The sequence below is a fragment of the Anopheles stephensi genome, chromosome 2, assembly GCF_013141755.1.
Source record: "Anopheles stephensi strain Indian chromosome 2, UCI_ANSTEP_V1.0, whole genome shotgun sequence".
NCBI classification, from domain to species: Eukaryota; Metazoa; Arthropoda; class Insecta; order Diptera; family Culicidae; genus Anopheles; species Anopheles stephensi.
Window position 1 is genome coordinate 40,001,439 of NC_050202.1, and position 19,639 is coordinate 40,021,077.

At 44.2% G+C, this 19,639-nt stretch overlaps 1 protein-coding gene across 13 annotated transcripts in view; it reads right to left on the minus strand.

Annotated features, from left to right (window-relative positions):
* LOC118507891 (protein hairless) overlaps positions 1–19,639 on the minus strand; it is a 35,173-nt gene that overhangs the window by 9,661 nt on the left and 5,873 nt on the right. For all 13 annotated transcript variants that reach the window (XM_036047129.1, XM_036047130.1, XM_036047132.1 and 10 more), the window contains exon 3: positions 17,020–18,958. In XM_036047129.1, coding sequence (XP_035903022.1) covers positions 17,020–17,851 — 832 coding nt within the window. In that variant the 5' untranslated portion in view covers positions 17,852–18,958. The remainder of the gene's footprint in view (positions 1–17,019; positions 18,959–19,639) is intronic.

Genomic DNA, 19,639 nt, shown 5'->3' on the forward strand with positions numbered 1-19,639 from the left:
CGAGCTTCATCGGAAACGTCGCCAAGAAGATAATGTAGACAGCTCCGACGAGTGAAGGAACATCTGATCACAGAACACTATTGTTTCTCTAAATGTAAGAAGGGCTTTTTGCTCATGAGCATTGTCCCGTTTGAGAATAATATAGAGTTGTGTACTATGCCTGAGTATCAGCAATTATTTTTTAGAAAAAAACTGCAACTTATGCTTGTTTTAGCAAATTTTCGATCACAATTTGTTTTACTCAAGAGACATCTGTCTATTTGGTAGTCAGATTCTTGGATTAAGATATTCAGACAGCTTTCTAGCCCTCTCCAGATGTCTCTATTACTTGTTGGTATTTCCAAGATGAATAGCAGCAATTTCTCGGCATGTAATGGCCTTATATATATTAGGTTTATAATGGGTAGAAGCTGCTTTGCGACCAAAAACTATTCCGTCGAGTTTTTTTTTTTCTTTGGCATTACAATCTCGACAGGGTTCGGCCTGCGTAAGTTGGCTGTCTTTAGCTTGATTTTACCCATAGTCAGTCCTGCGACCTGGGAGACGGTCGGGATTGGATACGATCCTTGGTTCTGCCGTGTGAAGACCGAAGCCCCAATCGTCTCGGCCACTGGACCGCTCAAACAAATTTATCGCCTTTTGCCAGGTTTAAATGAATGCTTAGTATAATTTGTTCAAAAACCCACCTTTCAAGGGATTGATTTTGGGGGAGAAGCAAATCTCCCCGGAAAAAACTACCCAATTGTGGGAAAGACAGAGGCAGATTCACCGATCAGACTCATTTGAATCCATTCCAGTCGATTAAGGAACATGGCCGCTATCTCCCTATCGCTAATGCGTTTTATTACGCCCAAAACGTAAAATTAGTTAAATCACGTGGAAGCGAATGGACGAAAGTCCACGGCGAAACAACACAACCAACCCGTGGGAGATATTCTTCCGGTAGTTGCTGCGACTTAAGCCGAATCATGTGCCATTGCGTTGATCAGTCGTAGGTGTAGAGTGTAGCAAGCAGACGGCCACCAGGCAGGCGCACTTGCCAGCAAACGTTTGAGACACCCGCGATCAAGATACACGACAGCCGCTCACTCAGGACACGGATGATCGCCGGAGATGATCAAATCATACAATAATCATCGCCATCGTAGTCATCGTCAGCTGCTGCCCACGCCTGTAAACGGACAGGCCATATGCCTGAGACCGTGGGGCCTTCACTGTGTTCTGGGTCGAGAAAACGGTTCAGAGAACCTTTTGATTGGGTTAATGCAGTCAACGAATTTCTCTCGGTTAATAGGAATGTTGTTACAGTTCTCCAACTGTGCGGAGGTGGTTCCCTTTTTGCCTGAAGGCTCATTTAGCCAAGCTACAATGCTTTACGACGAATAATGGGGTTCGGTTAATGATTTCCTCTTCACAGCCCGATCAAATACAGAGATGGAGAGAGACATTGCCGTAACCGTCGTCTGTCCAAAATTCGTAAAGATTACTAATATTAAACGCTTAGAATATTTGATTCCCTTAGAATATTTGGCAATCGAAATTCATTCCCGTTTTACCCTTTCAAAAGACTTCTAAATATCTAACCAACTAATAATAAAATTCTCCTAGACTGGGTAAAACCATCGGAAGTATATTCTAGTCGTTAGTCTGCGTTGCTGGATAGTCTGTCCTGCGTAGAAAGAGACGGTCCCGGATGAGATTCGATTCGATTCGATTGATTCATATAAGCAACTGACGCCCCTACCAACTATACCTCCCAATTATCGACCATTACTTATCATAACAAACCAAGCAAATTGCATTAAAATCATTCAAAATTATGGAATGATAAATCGCCGTAATAGATTAGCAAAAACGTCAGCAAAAAGTGCACTTACTGTTCAAAATGGGCACACACTTATAGTAAAACTACTGTGAAATGACACTCTCTGTACCCGTAGCCAACGATCTGTAAACCAAATTACGAGGATAGGTTTCCCAGCTAAGGCTGTTTATGTTTGCTGGACTTGGGTCCTCGCTGTCAAAGTAGGCACGGGAGGAAAAGGTTTAACTCTGCCCTGCACACACCACTGATGAAGCGAGCATCTGCTTGTACGCCGTCATCAACATCATCATCGTCGTCATCGGCGTCATCATTATCATCAATCGTCATCTCGCACTGCGCGATCGAGCATCTCGCGGCATGGCCGGGACAGTAGCAGAAGAGAAAGAGAGAGGAAAAGAGCCCATGCGAGAAGAAAGCATATCCAGAGCATTCGCTAAAAGCCGCCAGCCTACGCCAAACACAGATCGTTTTCCCTTCCCAGATCCCCTTTCAAGGGTAGGGCGGGGAGTGCGCCGGTGCAGAGGTGCCAAGATGGCTTTCGAGCGTGCGTCTACCGTGGCTGCTGTTGGGTATGTTGGAACGATTCCGCTTTCTCTCTTCTTTCCGCTCACCGCACTCTCGCGCATTCAACACCCAACTCCCAACACACGTCTCTCCCCGCACACACACATACCCATCGAAGCGGTGGCTCGTGCCTAAGCGCCTTTAGCTGCGCGCACGTGCCCTTTTGCGGTTGCGAGAAGAGCAACAACGGCGCGACCGGAGCTGCTCTGCGGGCGCACATTATACATTCACAAACTAGCACGGGTGCGACTTTACTACAATACCCAGAGTACACAATCGCACATACAGACGCAGGCCTGCACGCATACATGATGGCGGGCGACGCCGTTGCCATAGCAGTGGTGCCCTGCCTGCCACAACCTCCTGCTTTTCTCGTTCACTTGCAAGCTGATCGCGGAGTCGGTGAATGGATTCTTCAGAGCGGTGCGGTAGCGTTAGATTTAATCCAGCTGTTCACCAAAAGCAACACAGCGATCTGCACAACGTTAGCACATGCTTTTCTTTCGGTTGCTAAGGGATGTTTATCTTGATCGTTTAGTAAATAAAGTAATACAAAATATTTCAAATATTTTAACTATTTAACTAGTTCATAACTGTTTTTACATTCCACTATTTTTACTCTTTTAATAAAATAAACTAAATGATTAAATATGATTTTTGATATGTGTGAAAGACAGAAAGACGTTATTTACCATTAGTTTATCATACTTAATGTGATGCATCTGGAAATTGTCCCCCTACACTGTCCCCTACATTATTCGACACTGTCTCGTGCCACTTGCCAGATGTAAATGCGATCGCTCGACCTCGACCGGACCACCCTATCCGTGTTATTCTACTTCGGATTTTCTTACGTACCGACTATTTACATGGTTAGCTAACGCTGAGTTGACAGCAAAAATTGCAATCATATGATGGCAGACTGTATGTTGAAGGATTTCTGGCCAAATTTCACACAGATGCTAATGCACAGACAGCGAGACAGCTCATCACACTTGTCGCAAGCAAGAGTGTTTGAGACAGAAATAGAGTGACAAATAGGGCTAGACGAGCGTGAACCTTCCGGAGGCCCGATAGTGAAATGACGGAAGGAACAAGAAAATAAAGCAGGCACGCGTCCCTAGTAAAACAGAGGCAGCATCGGCAACAACAGCGGCGGTGACGGCGGTATGGGTAATGAAAACATCAACAATAATTTTACTTTCCCGCATCACCTTACCCCCTTCTGCTCTACACTTCCGAGCTCTGCTCCACACCCTTCTGTTTCATCTCTTTCGCCCACCGTGGAAAATCTGTTCCGCTTTCTCTCTATTACGACTTAAGTGCTAGTAGCGTACAAATGCGTTACGGCTGCAGGCACGTTGTTCTCTGCCGCAGACACACTCCATGAAAAGCTGCATAGTGCGCCCTTACCGGTCTAGTGCCTTTTACGAACACAACCCCTTTGAGAGCAGCATAACCCTCCGTTTGTAACACACACACACAGATACACGGACAAACACGCACACTTCATTCTCATTTTATGTGTACAATGCTCCACCCGCAGTCTGCTGGCTGCTTCAACAAACCAAGGTAACCTCTAGCCCAAACTCCATACGCGCGCGCGTGTCACAATCATTACGACACACACGCTTCCTCACCCACATCACACCCCATCCTTTCCGCTTCGCTTTCCGGACCGGCATGCCCTCCACGAACAGTGTTCCTATCTCATTCTGCTATTTAACTCCATTGCGTTTCCTTTCTTTTCTCCATTACTATCACCCAATCTACTGTGCTCATGCTCGACCACGACCTGCCTTTTTAGTGGTGTCGTTGATACACAGAGATTGGTGCTAATGCTAGAATGACGATCTTCCGACCATTATAAAAAAAATCATGATATTACAGAATTTATCCATTTCAGAGGATGCTAATTAGAGTGATAAATAATTCGATACTAGCACCAATAACGAAAAAAGATCCCTGGAGACAGTATTTGCATAGCAAATGCAGCTCAATTCCGTTGCACCGCCGTTCCGTAGTGAGTCCTCGTCTGATCCTTTTCACACCCTAGCCTACTGCAGTCGGTCCATGCTCTTCCATCTCGCTTTCGCGCCAATTTCCCAACATATTTCCCACCAGCTAAACCCACCACCGAACCACACAACACCCTACGAAAAAAAGGTTCTTTCATTAATGCACACACACACGCACACAAATCCTCGTATCCATCAAATATCAGCGCGCGCCTACGATGGGAAATGCGTAGGGAGTGTTCCCTTCGTTACCGGATGGAGGGAAAAGAAGGAAAGAAAAAAGAGAAAAACGAAGCAAAACCGAAACCGACGCGACACCCGTTTTCTTTCATTTCCCTCTTATTCTCCGGCGCAACCATAGGACGCGGGGGCCCTCTTTTCAGAACATTTTCCCCCGGCATTTCCGGTACCGGCGTCTGGTTTCAGGTTCTGGCAGATTTCGTGTGTCCTTTTCTCGCAACCACTGTATTTTTTTTTTTACAGACCATGATTTCTCTAGCCTTCTCTCTCACCATCACCATGTGCACACATACACACGCATTACTTCCATCGGGTACGCGCGTTCTTTTCTGCGAGGGGTTATTTTCAACATCCTTCACTATGCTCTCTCTCACTCTCTTTCTCACCCACAGCAGAGATATATCTATCTCGGTCCAATGCTTTCCACTATGGCACACGACAAAAACAAGGCGACAGATGGTGAGCACTTTTTTGTTTCTTGTTTTCCGCTTATTCTTTCCATCCTGCTGAAATCTAGTACGCGGCGGGTTATTTTTTGTTGTTGGTGCGTATCCCTTCCATGCTCATTTCTGGCACAATAACCGATACCAACCAAATCCGAGCAAGAAATGTTCTCATTTCCAGGTGCTTTTTAGCTTAAAGAAACACGGCACAGGTTAGAGATTTTAAATTAAAAAAAACCCTAGCACTATGAAGGACAGAAATATGAAGCGAACTAATTGCAGCACGGGCACATAACGATTGTTTATTGCAATGAACGTGCTTTGCGCCTCATCTACTTTCCACGAAGCATAAATCACGCAACCGACGCGTCTGTTCAATCGCGAATCAGTTGAGGCAGTCCTCTCTATTCTTCTATTTCGGCTTGTGAAAGATGAAGATCGAATATGCACCTTCTGCTTCCCGTACGTCTGTCTTGTCGTCTTAGCTTTCTAAATCTCAGATTCGATTTCATCGAACCAAAACAAACAAACAACGCTTCATAAGACGCGATCGATGATCGTTTCCCACTATGGATCGAAGATGTCCAAAGAACGAGGCATGAGTGTGCCATATGGTTTATTTCTATACTTTTTCTATAAGTTTCATAAATTTGGTAGGGGTATACTGGTATATTTTTTGGTAAACCAGGATTTGTTTGTGTGTACATATACATTTAAGAATCATTGACAGAACTCTCTTGTTGGATAAAATTATGACCAGGGCAAATACAATTTCTGGTCCGATGTTATTCCACTAATGGCTTCCTTCGCTTTAAAATACAAAAATATGTTCCTGGACTTCATCATTATCAACCTTCAATGCAGATAATCATCATCTTATGATCTTAAATCCCGTTCGAACCGTTCCACAGTACAATTAAAGCAGTAATGAAAGCTGTACCAAAGTACCAAAGAAGAATCTTCGACTGCCACTATCAAATACTTTGTCACAAGTCTAAAATCAATTAAGAAGCAGCTTGTTAAATTTGGTTTATGAGCTTGGCTTTGTAAACGTAATGATCACTATACATCAGGTGCGTACAGGTTGTTTAGCAGTTCGCTGCTGAAAGACTACGGCTTGGAAATTTCGTATCCTAAGAGCTCCAACTACTATCATGGCCGACCTTGGTCTGTCTTGCGGACTATTTCCGGCGCAATTTTCTCACTGCTTCAAAGTCAGTCTCACACTAGGGGACCACCGCCGTGTAGTAGGTCATTACTACTTTTACCCAGAACAGCCCCTTTGCTAAGATTTGTTTTAATGACTATGGCCATTCCAGGGACGCTGCTATCCTGCTTTCAAGAAAATGAGAAAATTAGCAATTGCAATATGAATGTATAACTAAACACCGGAGAAGGGGAAAAAGCGCAACAATGTTGCCATGCAGTTCAAGAGGAGGTTAATTATTTATTTGGAGCATGACCTCCTCTCTCGGGAAAAAGATTCCAGATGTAAAGGAGTTTAAGTTAAGAGATTTAACAGTAAAATGATCCTAAGAATGGTTTGCAGTAGGGCAAGGGATCATGCAACTCTTTTGACACACAAAGCCGGCTAATTGTATTTATCAATTGCATGATACGTCGTCACACACAACTCGATATCAAAACAACAGGTTTGTTGGCTGCAACAAAATAAAAATGTTGAACAGCTACTCTCCTGTGATGGGTCGTTTGGGGTGCTAGAAATGCAGTACATCAGAGGCCAATTTTCTTACAAATAATAGTTCAAATAGTTTACAAATAATAGATAATAGCTCTCACATGTGTTGTTCCATCTCACAAACACAGCATTAACTGGGGACCATAGCAAAAGGGGGGAACACAAACGAGAGCAAAACAACAGGGAAAAGTAGGAAAAAGAAAAGGGTAACACACAACACGCAATCATCGCCCAAGACGAAGGGTCGGACAATTTTCTCCAGGTTGGCGCGCGCACACGCCACCGACAACAGAAGTGTGTTCTACGAACCGAAACATTTTGCGCTCGTGCCCCAATCATCGTGGCTGATTTTTGTTGTGTCTTCTGTTTCTCTACTACCGCTGCTGCTGCTGCTGCTGCTGATGGTGATGGTGATGTTGCTGTTCCCTGCCCCTTGTGTTTTTCCCTTAACTATCACTCTGCCCCACCTTTGCACCCCAGATCTTCAACTGCCTACATCCCCTATCCTTGCTGAGCGGGTCCAACGGAGCTATGTTTTGCTTCGGCACTAAGCCAATTTTAAAGGAACCCAACCTAAGCTCAGTGTGCAACTCACTGCCGTTTTTTTTTTCACCATTCGTTCCTCATTGGAGCGTTTTCCGGTCAACAACCATGACGGCTGTTGTTGTGGGTTACACCTTCCTGCTTTGCTCTCGACATCCCAGCCAAACCCTGTCCCAGTCATGGGGCCACACTTCACATTTTAAAGCACTTCTTTCGCATCACCTTTATTGCTTTAATACACACCTGTTGGTCCCAGAGCGCCACAGAGAGATGGTCGAACTCGCTCCACGACGTGTGTCGCAACCACCCCCTGCCTGGCCCTGTGTCTGTCCCAATGAAACTTAAGTGTAGGCAACACACAAAAACCCTAAGCCGCAAACAAATCAACCCATCCTATTTGATGTCATTGTTATTCATTTCATTTTAGGAAATTTACAGCATTACTTGCGCTAAATCGTTTCAACAACATTAACCATGAGCTGAGAATCATATTTAAGCAAATTTCTTTGCCAACCTTAAAGTCTTTAGCCAAACATTGAAAAATGCATTATTGACCAGCTTAAAGCCTTTTATTACAAAAGAAATATAAATATATTTGAAGTAAGATTTTGTAGCAGAAACATACACTACTAAGAAAAATGAAGAGTTATCCTTGCAAGCAGCGCTGAAGTGTGAACAATAGTTTAATCCTACCCACCTTACCTTACCGCTATAGATTGGCAGATTTTTATCACGTTATCTTACATTTTCATTGCCCCTTCTGTTTGCCATTGAATCGACGCAAAGACCAACGCAAAGAGACCATGACAGCAGCTGACGATAGTTTGTCATGCAGCCTCCTTCCTAGTCGTTGGCCATTCGGTCCCTTTCGTGTATGTGTTCCAAACCAAAAGCAAGTGGCTGAAAAAATGGGGCGCATAAACGCCTTATTCGGAAAGGTTTGTGTGTGTTTTGATGTTGTTTCTTCCCGCATCAGGAGCAGCGAGGATCGCAAGGGATGGAAGTGTAAAAACCCCAAAGGCCCCAGAGCCCAAGATGTCATTGATTCGAACACTACTTGGAGCCTTCGAAAGTAAGCGTACAGCAGCATAGCACACGCACGGAACACAGACAGAGAGAAAAGTAGTAGCTTAGCAGCGATCGTCGACGACGACGATCCAGCAGCCTTCACAACCCGCCCTTCCTTTTCCCCCAATCTCACGGTACACGCGGGCTGGGCTGCCCGTTTCAGATCTCGCGATCTTTGGCTTTGGCACGAGCCACAACTGTGCTGCGCGCCTCTTGTGTTTGCGCTCGCCGAGAGCTCGGGATCCGGGTGTGTGCAAGTGCGCGCACGTTCCCCGAGTCTCGCTGTGTGTCATGGCAGCGCGTGCCACACATTTTCTTTCCCATTCACACCGACGTCTTTTTCAGTTATTCATCATTTCCGAAAGGAGCAAAAAAAAAAACACTGGGGGAGAAAACAACCAAACGTGGAGAAACGCGACAAGTAGAGTGGACGGACAAATAAATTAAGAAAAAAAAACTCACAGACACACACACATATTTATATATATATATATATATATATATATATATATATATATATATATATATATATATATATATATATATGTATATATATATATATATATATATATATATATATATATATATATATATATATATATATATATATATCCCCAAGAGCCGTGTTGGGCCAAAGAAATGAGCAGCAAACGATCACTACACGACCAGCCCGAAGGAGTAAGCAAGATCGAACGATCGCACGATGAGGAGACGTTGGGGTTGATGGGGGATAATGTGGAGTGGAATGTAGCACGAGCCCAATTTCATTCCTTCCCTTGCTCCCTCCCTTCCTGTTTCTTTTATTTTCACCCTTCCTTGTCCATTTCTAATCTTTCCTGCCCTGCCACTGCCCTCTCGAACCACCCCCTTCGTTTCAAGCAATCTTCATCTTAATCTTGCGCCTGTCATCAGTTGAATATCCATCTCAAGCTCTCGCACTCTCCTCAATCTGTCTCGCACTCTCTCTCTCTTTCTCTCTTCCACATCGAAACATTGCTTCTCCAAACAGCATAGCGTCAGTCGTCCCACCCACCTACCCCCCTCCCCCTCCCCCACCAAGCAGCCAACTTATGTTTCGTTTCGTTTCGTTTTTTTTTTCCTTCTGTTGTTGTGCTGTGTTCAGCGAAGCCTACTTTAGAAGGCTCCCCATATTTCTTTTCTTTCGAGCACGCTCGCCCGATGTCGTCGGCCCCCCGCGGCCTTCTATTCTTGTCTCTTTCCGTTCATCTTTTTCTGCTTTCCTTCTTTTCATCTGTTGCGATCCTCGTAAAAGAAGCACCAACGTAACGCGTTTATCTACCACCACCTTCCATGATCAGGGGTGGATCGCCCCACCCGAGGGGAGCCGAGCCCAGCGGGGTGAAAGGAGGTAGTTATGCTCAACTAAAATACTAGGCAGTGGGGTTATTGTGCGGTGCACCCATTTTTTCTTCAGTTTTGTAAAAAAACCACTTGCTTCCCTAGATTTGCCTAATGCCGTGGCGTCGTCGTTGTTGTCGTCGCCCGTTGTACCCTTTGACTAACCTGTGCCTTCCTTTCTTACATTCAATAACGCCCGAAGCGGATGTGTTTGCATCTTTGCCAAGGGGGTTTTTCCTTCATTTTTCACCGTTTTCCTTTCTTACTTCTTCCTCTCTACCGATCCTCTCCGCAAATGTGCTACCGGCACGAAAGCATACTCGACGAGCGAGATTTTGGACGAGAAAGGACGATCGGCAGAGGCAAGAGAGGTGGTGATGCAAACAAAACCAAGCCAGATTGTGGACATTAGTGATTGGACGCGCACGCGTGCACCCGCGATCGCGCTTGTGGCAATGTGTTGCCCTACTACCACCACCTTTCTTCACTTTAGTTTCCACCGTCGGGTTGAACTTTGAGCAAAGAAAAACTTTTCTTTGCACAATCAATCGGTCGCAAGGCATCGGAGCCCGGCATGGTAGAGGTGCTCCACCAGCAAGATTAACTATCACCCATTCCCTCATCTGCTCTGCAAAAACAGAAGTGACAGGAGAAAACAAGCATCACTATCAAAACACGACGGCAATATTTCACACTAATGTGTCCGTTTCCCGGAGTTTCCTTTTTAACCACTCATTATTGCGACTTTTAGGACACTATTGTTTGGCAAATAAATTACAGCACAACGAACAAAATGTCCATTACCGTTGGAAATAAAGATAGAGACTCTAAAGTCCGTTTCTAGGGGCTAATCCATTCGTCACTTTCGTCCATTCTATTCTCTTGAACGGTTGAATTCCTTAAGTTTATAACTGCTTTGATATTGTTTAATTACTCTATTTACTGTTTAGTTAATTCTATCCCAAAACATACAAGTTCAAGATCACCGGCTACAGGTAAGATCTAAAAGCCTTTTCTTTTATTCTATGGCTAAAATGGGGCGTCGCCTGATTGCCAAGGCAATTATTCAGAAATAAATGCAATGATCAGTCGCTAGTAACCATCCAAAGTCATTACTCCTAATCGTCATATGGAACTAGAAAAAAATGCAATACTCAAGTTAGAAATGATCAAAAGCTCACTTGACTCGTACCTCAAATAATATAACACACGAGTCATTCGAATCCATTAAACCTTTTTTGCTCCTGTAATTTAAAATCATATGAATGTAAACAACTTAATTGCTCCTCGTACGGACACACACTTTCCATTGCGTTCCGCTTTTCCACCATTCAATGAAATGGCACCATTCAAATGGTGCATAAAACACGGTGCTCAATTGGCGCTAATTATGTTGTTAAATTAAATTATCATAATGGCTGCTAAACATCGCCGCCGATCGCCGATTGTCAAAACAATGATTGCAGAAGAGACACGTTTCAACGATTAGACGCACTTTCGCGCCAATGGCTCACGACGACGTTTAATTGCATAATTAGGAGTGAAGATGATGTGTTTCCATCCAGTCGGGTGTTTTTTTTTGCGAAGCTTTCCTTTCCTTTTTTTGCTAAGCCAATCGAATACTTTCACCTCTTGTGTCACCGGTGAAGTGAGATTGAAGAGGATGTGTCGCCCGATGAAAAATCGTGAACATCCAACACGACTTTTCCAACCGGTACTGAGCACAGGTATAGTATAATAGCATAGCATCACCGCAAACACATCACCCAAAGACAGTTTTTGAAATAGTGACGGAGAAACCATACGGGAAAAATTGATTGAATAAACCAGGTTCCATTATAATTTAGTTCCAATGCCAAGGAAGGCGCACTGCACTCGGACAGGGCTGAAATCAACTATTGTAAAATCATTCGTGTCGCATAATGGCAGCGCGTACGCTACCTACCGGAAAACCTCAATTCTATTGTCTTCATCACAGCGCACAACATCATCGCCGGTATAGTGTGTGTGTGTTTAAATTATATTTTTCGGTAACCAACATTTCCCTGCACTGGCTTAAGAAGTTCTGCCTGGAAATGGCTTTTCCTATCACCATACTTCACGAAGGCTCCCTCTTGAGGTTTTTTTTTGTCCTATTGTGGGGCAAACATACAAATCAAACCATCGTACAACGCCCAGCGCACCTAGCCAGAGCCAGAAGCTAACGGCCTGTAGAAAAGGGGGAACCATTCGTATGCTTGACCGCGGCGGCACGTTTTAATTCTCTCACGCATACTAATATTCTCCCATGGTATATTGTTCTTGCTTGGCAGCCAGGAAGTCCCTTGCGCTAAACTTATGTGCCATTGTTTCACGCCCTTGTTGCTCCTCCGACGATGTTACTCTACCGTCACTTCCGTTACGCTTCGCAACTTCCAACGCAACGCGATACCGAAGGGACCGATGGCACATGGCCACGACGGGGCACTGCCTCTGAATGATGGCCACCACCAGCCACCAAATAAACGGATTCTACTCGGGGGAAAAGTTTGTAGGACTGTGCGTACGCGGTGTGAGAGGTAAGTGGCTCTTGCTCATTCGAGGGCATTCAATCAGGGGGTATTGGCGGGCGGGGAAAACAAAACTAAATGCAGCATTGTTCGAGGTTTATGACAATTCGGAACCACCAGAAGATTCGTAGGAAAAGTGTCTTAAGTTCCAAACATCATTGTGATATTCGCTTAGGATCATGGAGTAAAAATTAAAATTAAAATTTATTTTAATACAAGAATTGGTTTGCATATAATTTTACAAGAATTTCAACATTTTAGGGTAATGCACGAAGGGCAGCACTCGATAGGACAACATAAACAGTCTAGTTCGCTTCCCAATCACATTTGGCGAAACGTTCTCTGATGAAATCGCAATTGCAACACATAGTATCGGGTTTAAGACGGACATGTAATTTTTCCTTTTACTTTTATCAAGCATGGCTATTTATACTTATAGCATAATACAGGGTTTCCATTCATATAATCGAATAGACTAATGGTTTGTAGGTTGTTTAATTTCAAAACTAAAATAGAATATTGCAACCTTGTTGTGAAACTTTTACAGCATCAAGTGAAATCTTGCGTACACCGAGAACAGATTTACAACGCTCAAACCCCTCCGAAAGCAATTGACAGCAGGCAAAAATCCTTTTTGATAGAAGTTTTGGCCAAATTCATCACATTTTTGCACCATTTTTGAAAATAAAATGGCATACAACATTGACTAAGAAACGAAGGAATCACGTATTTGGATAATAATTTTTTCGGTTTTTGTCGAGTGTCTACTTGAATATAAAACTGATAGAAAAAACATGGCTTTTTCGAATCAGTTCTGCTAATGGAGGGCTAGCAGCATTTAGCCTGCTCAACGTCAAAATACATACAACAAAACTGACTTAAACCATAATAGGCTCAGATGGCTGGTTGTCTTTGGTGTTGAGTTCGGTCATATACACCAGTTAAGCTCTTCCTTGAAGCTGTTGTACTGTTGCTGATAATTATGTTCTGCAATTTTATTATCATCTGAAAATGTCGTCGCAGTTTGTGTAGGATGATGGAATCAACCGATAGTTTTGTCCCATCATGTCCTACCGTCCCTACAAAATCCTCAACATGTTGTTATTTTTGTGGAATTAGCTCGAATCACCCAGTAACTGAACTTAAACTATAAATTCAAACAAAATTATACTTTTAATCTGCTACGTGTAAAAATAGGTCAAAGAGGTCAGAAATGGTAGATCTACCGTGGTTGTAGTAACAACGCGGAGGAAGAATCCGCACAATATGCCCTAACCATATACCAACAGTGTAAGTGTTAAGTTCCTAACTATGTATATACTTTTGCCAGCCTTTCCCCATTTACTTAACTGCTACTGCTTAACCGTGTGTCACTGCTGCTGCTGCTGCGGTTGATTTGATTCTATTCAATTTTTACCCGTTTATAAATTAAACTCAACCGCACGGAAGAGGCAAACATCGCGAGAGCGACACAAATTAATTCCAGAGGGGTGTAAATTACGACCCAGGCGAACAAAATAAGTGCACATTGTCCGGGTCCACCTACGCGAACACACTAAGTGATCCAAATGGCTAAAGCGGCGGCTCTCAGTCGAGACGTCGAAAAACGTCTCTACCTCAGGATGGAGAATGGAACGAGCATGAAGTGAATTGTAACGTTTCGATGTAAGCATCCCATCATAAGGTAGTAAAGCAAATGAGTTGCTTTATATATGCTTTAAATTATTGCACAAACAAATACGACTACATTCAGTTTGTTTGAACAACTAATAAGCATTTCGTTACACTTGACTTTCCCATGCATAAAACAGCACATTAATCTCTTCCCCATACTTATCAATCAATAAAGTTAAGTGCAACGCATTCAATACAATCGTGAACTACAATGAGCGCTCCAGCTCTTGCTAGACCAGAATATTTGAGCCATGTAACCGCTCGTCATCAGCACCATCATTGTTACTTGAAACTAACGATAGTCTTCTTCACACAAATGAGCCATCAACATCCCCAGTGCCCCAGTCCTTCAGGGCGAGTGTGTGATGTCAATCCACGCCAATTTAAACGCGCAACATGAATCCACCATGTTTGTGCGTTTTCCGTTTAGTACGACGACATCGGACATGGACTTTAAGACCAGTGCCTTGCCAGAGTGAACAAAATTGTACCGATAATAAACCAAATCTAAAAACAAAAACCGAGTGTTTTTTTTTTCACTCTATGCTAAGGCAAACAAAACAGGTAAGGAAAAAACATTGAATCCTTGCACCTTTTTTCCCTGTTTATTGAAGTCTTGGCGCCCTGTAGATAAGAGACACAGCACAAAGCTTGGGCGCGTAAGAAGCGGGATGTGCGCCACACTGGGTAGCGAGAAACCACACACACACACCAAACCTGTCGTCGTCAGCCTGGCTGCTTATCGCCTTCGAACCAGCCTCCACCAGTGAAAACAGCTAGAGCGTGGTCTTGGCGATTGGTATGTTCCAAGGGAGGTACACATACGCCTGGCTACGCTGACCTTATCGAGAGGTGGCCTGGAGGTGTGGTCGTACGTAATCGTGACGCACACAAGTCGAACATCGAATGGCGAATGGCGAATTGGCTAAGGAGATAGTGTCAAATTTAAAGCAAACACCCCACAGGATGGAAAGGCCATATGCCGTAAGCTAATAACAGATGAGTGACCCTCACCATTGTCAATGTTTCAAATGTATATACGTTACGAAAAGTGTGATCTATTAAAATGCACTAACGATTTGACAAATTAAAAAGATCGCTCTAACGATTGTCCTTGCCATGAATCGCGTTCTGTTATGAGTTCGAAATTATCAACGCTAAAAACACCAAGGAAAACTGATCTAACAGTCCAACTATATCTCAGCTGCGATTTGATACAGCACGCTTTTGCAATACACCGATCAGTACAAATCGGTGACCCTTGATAAGCAGTGACTAATTTCGTGCGGGGACAGAAATCCCCACACAGAAGGAATTATTGGGGCGTTAAATGACGTGCCACTTTTACAGCCGCTCCATAAATATCCGCACATCAAATGAAATCCCCCTCCATGCCTCATGTAGAGTAAGGTGGCTCACTCGCAGAGCCCAACGCCCAACGAGAAGGAAGTGGAAACCGGAGTATAAAGCATTAGGGCATCGGAAGGGCAACGCACACGCTAAGCGATCCATCGTGATAACGGAGGAAGGACGCGAATAAAGAAAATCTATTTTTAGACCTACGAAGAACTCACAAATCAACTGTGATAAGCGGAGACTATAGTGAAGAAGGCACGATACGATAACTCGATGCGGCTCGATCGCCAATCAATGATTTTACATTTTTTGAACGTATCCCCCCCGCCAGTGACGCCTGTTTAGAGGACGACGGCCAATCTCTGATGGATCGTATTCGTTATCTTAACCGTTTGTCGTACTTTGGCTTTATACTGCCTGTCGTATAATGATTTTGTTAAATTTGCAAAAGATTAACACGTCTTCGAAAGGGCAACAAGTGTGGTCTCGCTCGAGGTGCGGGTCTCACAAAGACATTCAATGCGTTCAAATTAGGTTCAACTTTCGTGCGCAGATGCATAAAGTATTTCATCGTTGGTTCATATGTTGGGAGGAGTGCAGAGTTACACACATAATATTTGAGATAAGCACACTACATCGACTGTGATCTTTTACCTCAAATACATTTTAGCTCAACAGCAAACCTACAGAAACTCAATCCACGGTTCTTTAGCAAACTGTGAACCTTGCAAGACCAGGTACCGCAAGCCACAGGAACCGTTCCCCCATAGAAATAACTGACTATCCGGTTACGTGGTGTAAATAAGTGTAGTAAGCCACTAAATGACCAGCAAGCCCTATAAGATTGATAACCAAGAAGAGAAGAGAAAACTTTATGTGTTAGCACTTTTGAAGTCGCCCAAAACTTCACCTAAGTGATGCCAAACTTAAGCAGCGACAACTACGTAGCTGTTGAGACACGTAAATGGGTAGTGATTGCCCGCCGGATATACTCAAGGATAGATGAGCAGTCGGGTGGCCGAGGCGACAGCGCCGCCGATCTTCACACGACAGGCCCGGAATCAAATCCCATCCAGACTGCTTCCTCGCTACTACTTATCTAGCGTACGGAGTACGGTCTGACGGATCTAGCTACGGAAAAAACAAGGAACAAACGCCAGAAAAAGTCATACAACTTCTTCTTCTTCTTCCTTGACACACTACAACCTCGAGAGGTCTCGGCCTGCCATTTCTGGCTTTCTGTGACTTAGTTTTACCCGTAGCAAAGTAGTCAGCCCTGCGTACGGGTCAATACAACAGCCTGAGGAAATGTGTTCACTCAAAACACTTATCGAGATGGACGAAACCGTCGTTCGAGCCGGAAGATCAAAGTCTTCCAAAGGTCAAAAGTGAAGGGTTTTTTGGCCACCTATGCGTGAAAGGAAAATGGAGGAGCTCTGTGATCTATACGTTGCGCTTCTCTGTTGTCTTAAGAGTAACTCAGAACGATTCAGCACATAAAATCATTTAAGGGCGTCCGTATGCACTTACGAGACGTGGCATACAGCAGAGTTCCTATACAGAAAATATCAGTTTTCTGAGAACATCGGATGATTTATATTACTGTGTCCTCGACAAAGTCATTGGAAGGAAATAATATAAAAAATAATTCTTCAATAATAGTTCCCCGTTTCCGACCTACCTTTGAAAAACTGTAATCTGCCACCAGACGCCGTACTCGTCCCAACGGTGGTCGTAACGGGAGGAAACGGGCTGCTGGTCACGCCATTTGACATGGTTCGTCCTGTTCCCGGAAATTTGGTGGATGTTTTCGACCCTGTCGTACTACTACCACCATTCGCCGAAGCATTATTCCGTTCATTCGATGCTGCTGCAGCAGCGATCGATTTCAGGGCTCGTTCCTTTGGATGTACCACACTGGCAAAGTTGGACGCGGGTGCTAACGATTCAGTCAATTGTTCCGATTTTGGCGAAGGTTTCGCCGGCCCATCGGACGACTCTGGCGAAAGAGAAGCCGCATTGGAAGAGCTTGCGGTAGAAAGTGGCGAAGCGTCGGGCGATGTGCTCCGTTTGAATGTGGCTGATGGTGACCGGACGTCACCATCCGCAGTGCTACCTTGCCGTCCTGCGTCTCTTTCTCCAACAGGTGATCTGCTCGTTTCTTTGCTAGGTTCAGTATTTTGTTTCAAACTGTGCAACTGCTGCTCGTCGGTACACGGTGAGGAGTCTTTTGGTCGTGCCCGAGGAGTAGACGATGGGGAGTGCTGCTTAGCGCCTTCCTTCACTACTGCCGCAGTTGATCGAGGGGGAGTCTTCTCATCGGGGCAGCTAAAATTGGCCACCTGCTCCGACATGTCGGCGTTGCATTTTGTCAGTATTTGGCTGAGAATTTCTTTGTGCTGCTGCTGCTGAAGTTCGATCGATTCGGGGCTGTTCGGACGGTGTGCTGTCACGTAGCTGCTGGCGGTGGGTTGTAGGTCCTGAGATGCCGGCGCTGGGTTGATAACGTACATGGCGTCACTCGCGGCACACAGCAGCGCACGCGGTTCGATAAACCGTAGGAGGCACTCGATACGATTGCTCGTTGCACTCTTTGCGGTTCCTTTCCTAGAGCGCCGAATCGGTACGTGGTTGATTGTAAGGACGCCGGTTAAGCCGAACGATAGATTGCAAATGTGCTGCACGAACAACGGTGGGCATGTGGAGGAACTTGCTGCTGCTGTTACTGGCGTGGTATTTCGTCTTCATTTCTGCCCAACTCGAATTTCGAATGCAATGACGTGCAGTGCACAACACTTGAGCATTCTACTGTAAACACAGCATCGGCTGTGGAACCTTTTCGGCAGCTAGTAACAATCGAGATCGTAGTAGCGTTGGCTATTGGGTATCCATGTAGTCTCGGGATTCTCTCTCTTTCTCATTCTTTTTTTTTCGCAACACGTTCTACTAATTCCGGTACCGTATGCAGAGATTAGTATGTATCGCGTTTGATACAAGGCAATATTCTTTTTTGGATGTCCAATCAACTTCCAGTTTCGGTATTAGGCACTGAAGTGAAATCCTCGAAACACTAAAGAAATGAGTTCCACCACTAAATTCATTGCCAATGTTGATGGGTATTCTTTTGGCAATGGATTTCGTTGTGTTTAATATCCTTGTTTGTGTGTCAGGAGACGTTATACAGATCGGTGCAAATGGATGCGCAGAGTCGTGCTGCAGCTGACTTTAACTTCCTGGTCACCCCTTTTTATTGTATTGGGCGGTTGCCAGGCAACGTTGGAATGTGTGTTTGTGTCTGTAAAATTGCGCGTCTTCCTTGTGTCACCCTATTCATACAACACGCAAACGCAACACCTTATCCTCTTGCTTTTTTGTACTGTGGTGATGATTCGATGATGACCACGAACATTGCGAAACGATTGCAGTTAATATGCACCCCATGTAAACCGGCAGCGCGGGGGGATGGATTCGTCGAATACGTAAAAGGATGTATATCCAACCTCAAGATGAACATTCGATCCGGGTTGTACAACAGTACATCAGATGGAAGCTGCTGCCGGTCTACAAAACCAACAACAATGTATGCAGAAGACGGGGTCCCGTGCTGATGGCGATGTTTTCTAAAGAGGAGAAAAACAGACAGAGAACCAAAATCAATATCAATGACGATAAAAAACGTTCTTGCCATTGCTTACATTACCAAATATATTGCCAAAGTTATTGAAATGAATTTGAAAATGGCATAACATTTTCGAGGATACATAGAGATATTGATTTGTTCAGGCACATCATTGACTCTTTCAGGCTGGTGTCATTGCTCGATAGTATACGGCTTCCAGCTTCGATAGTACATTCCAGCTTCAGCGAGATGATCATTATACCTGATTTGTTCAATTCTGATTAAAAATTTGGCCACAGATGCAGCTCTCTTGTTTGCAAAATCTTTTAATTCTAACTGTCAAAATCTGCTCCAAAATGCATTGCAAAATGTCTACGGGCAAAATGCTACGAGCTAAGCATCGACCTGTATACTATATATAAGTTGGTCCCTACGGTCAAAGGATGGACATTCCAGCTACAAGGGTAAGGAAGTCAGGAAAGGTAGGTCAACAACTGTGGAGCTTGTAGAGCCAAAGAAGAAAAAACCTGTATTCAAATGCGTGGCAAAGCTCGAGGCTCGCGAAACTAACTCTGCGTTAAATTTACACTTCATCAAATCATTATTAGCGCCTTTGCTCTTTCGCTCGGTTGATTTGATGTTTAGTCAGACCACCATGGAAAGAACGCTTCAAAACTACACA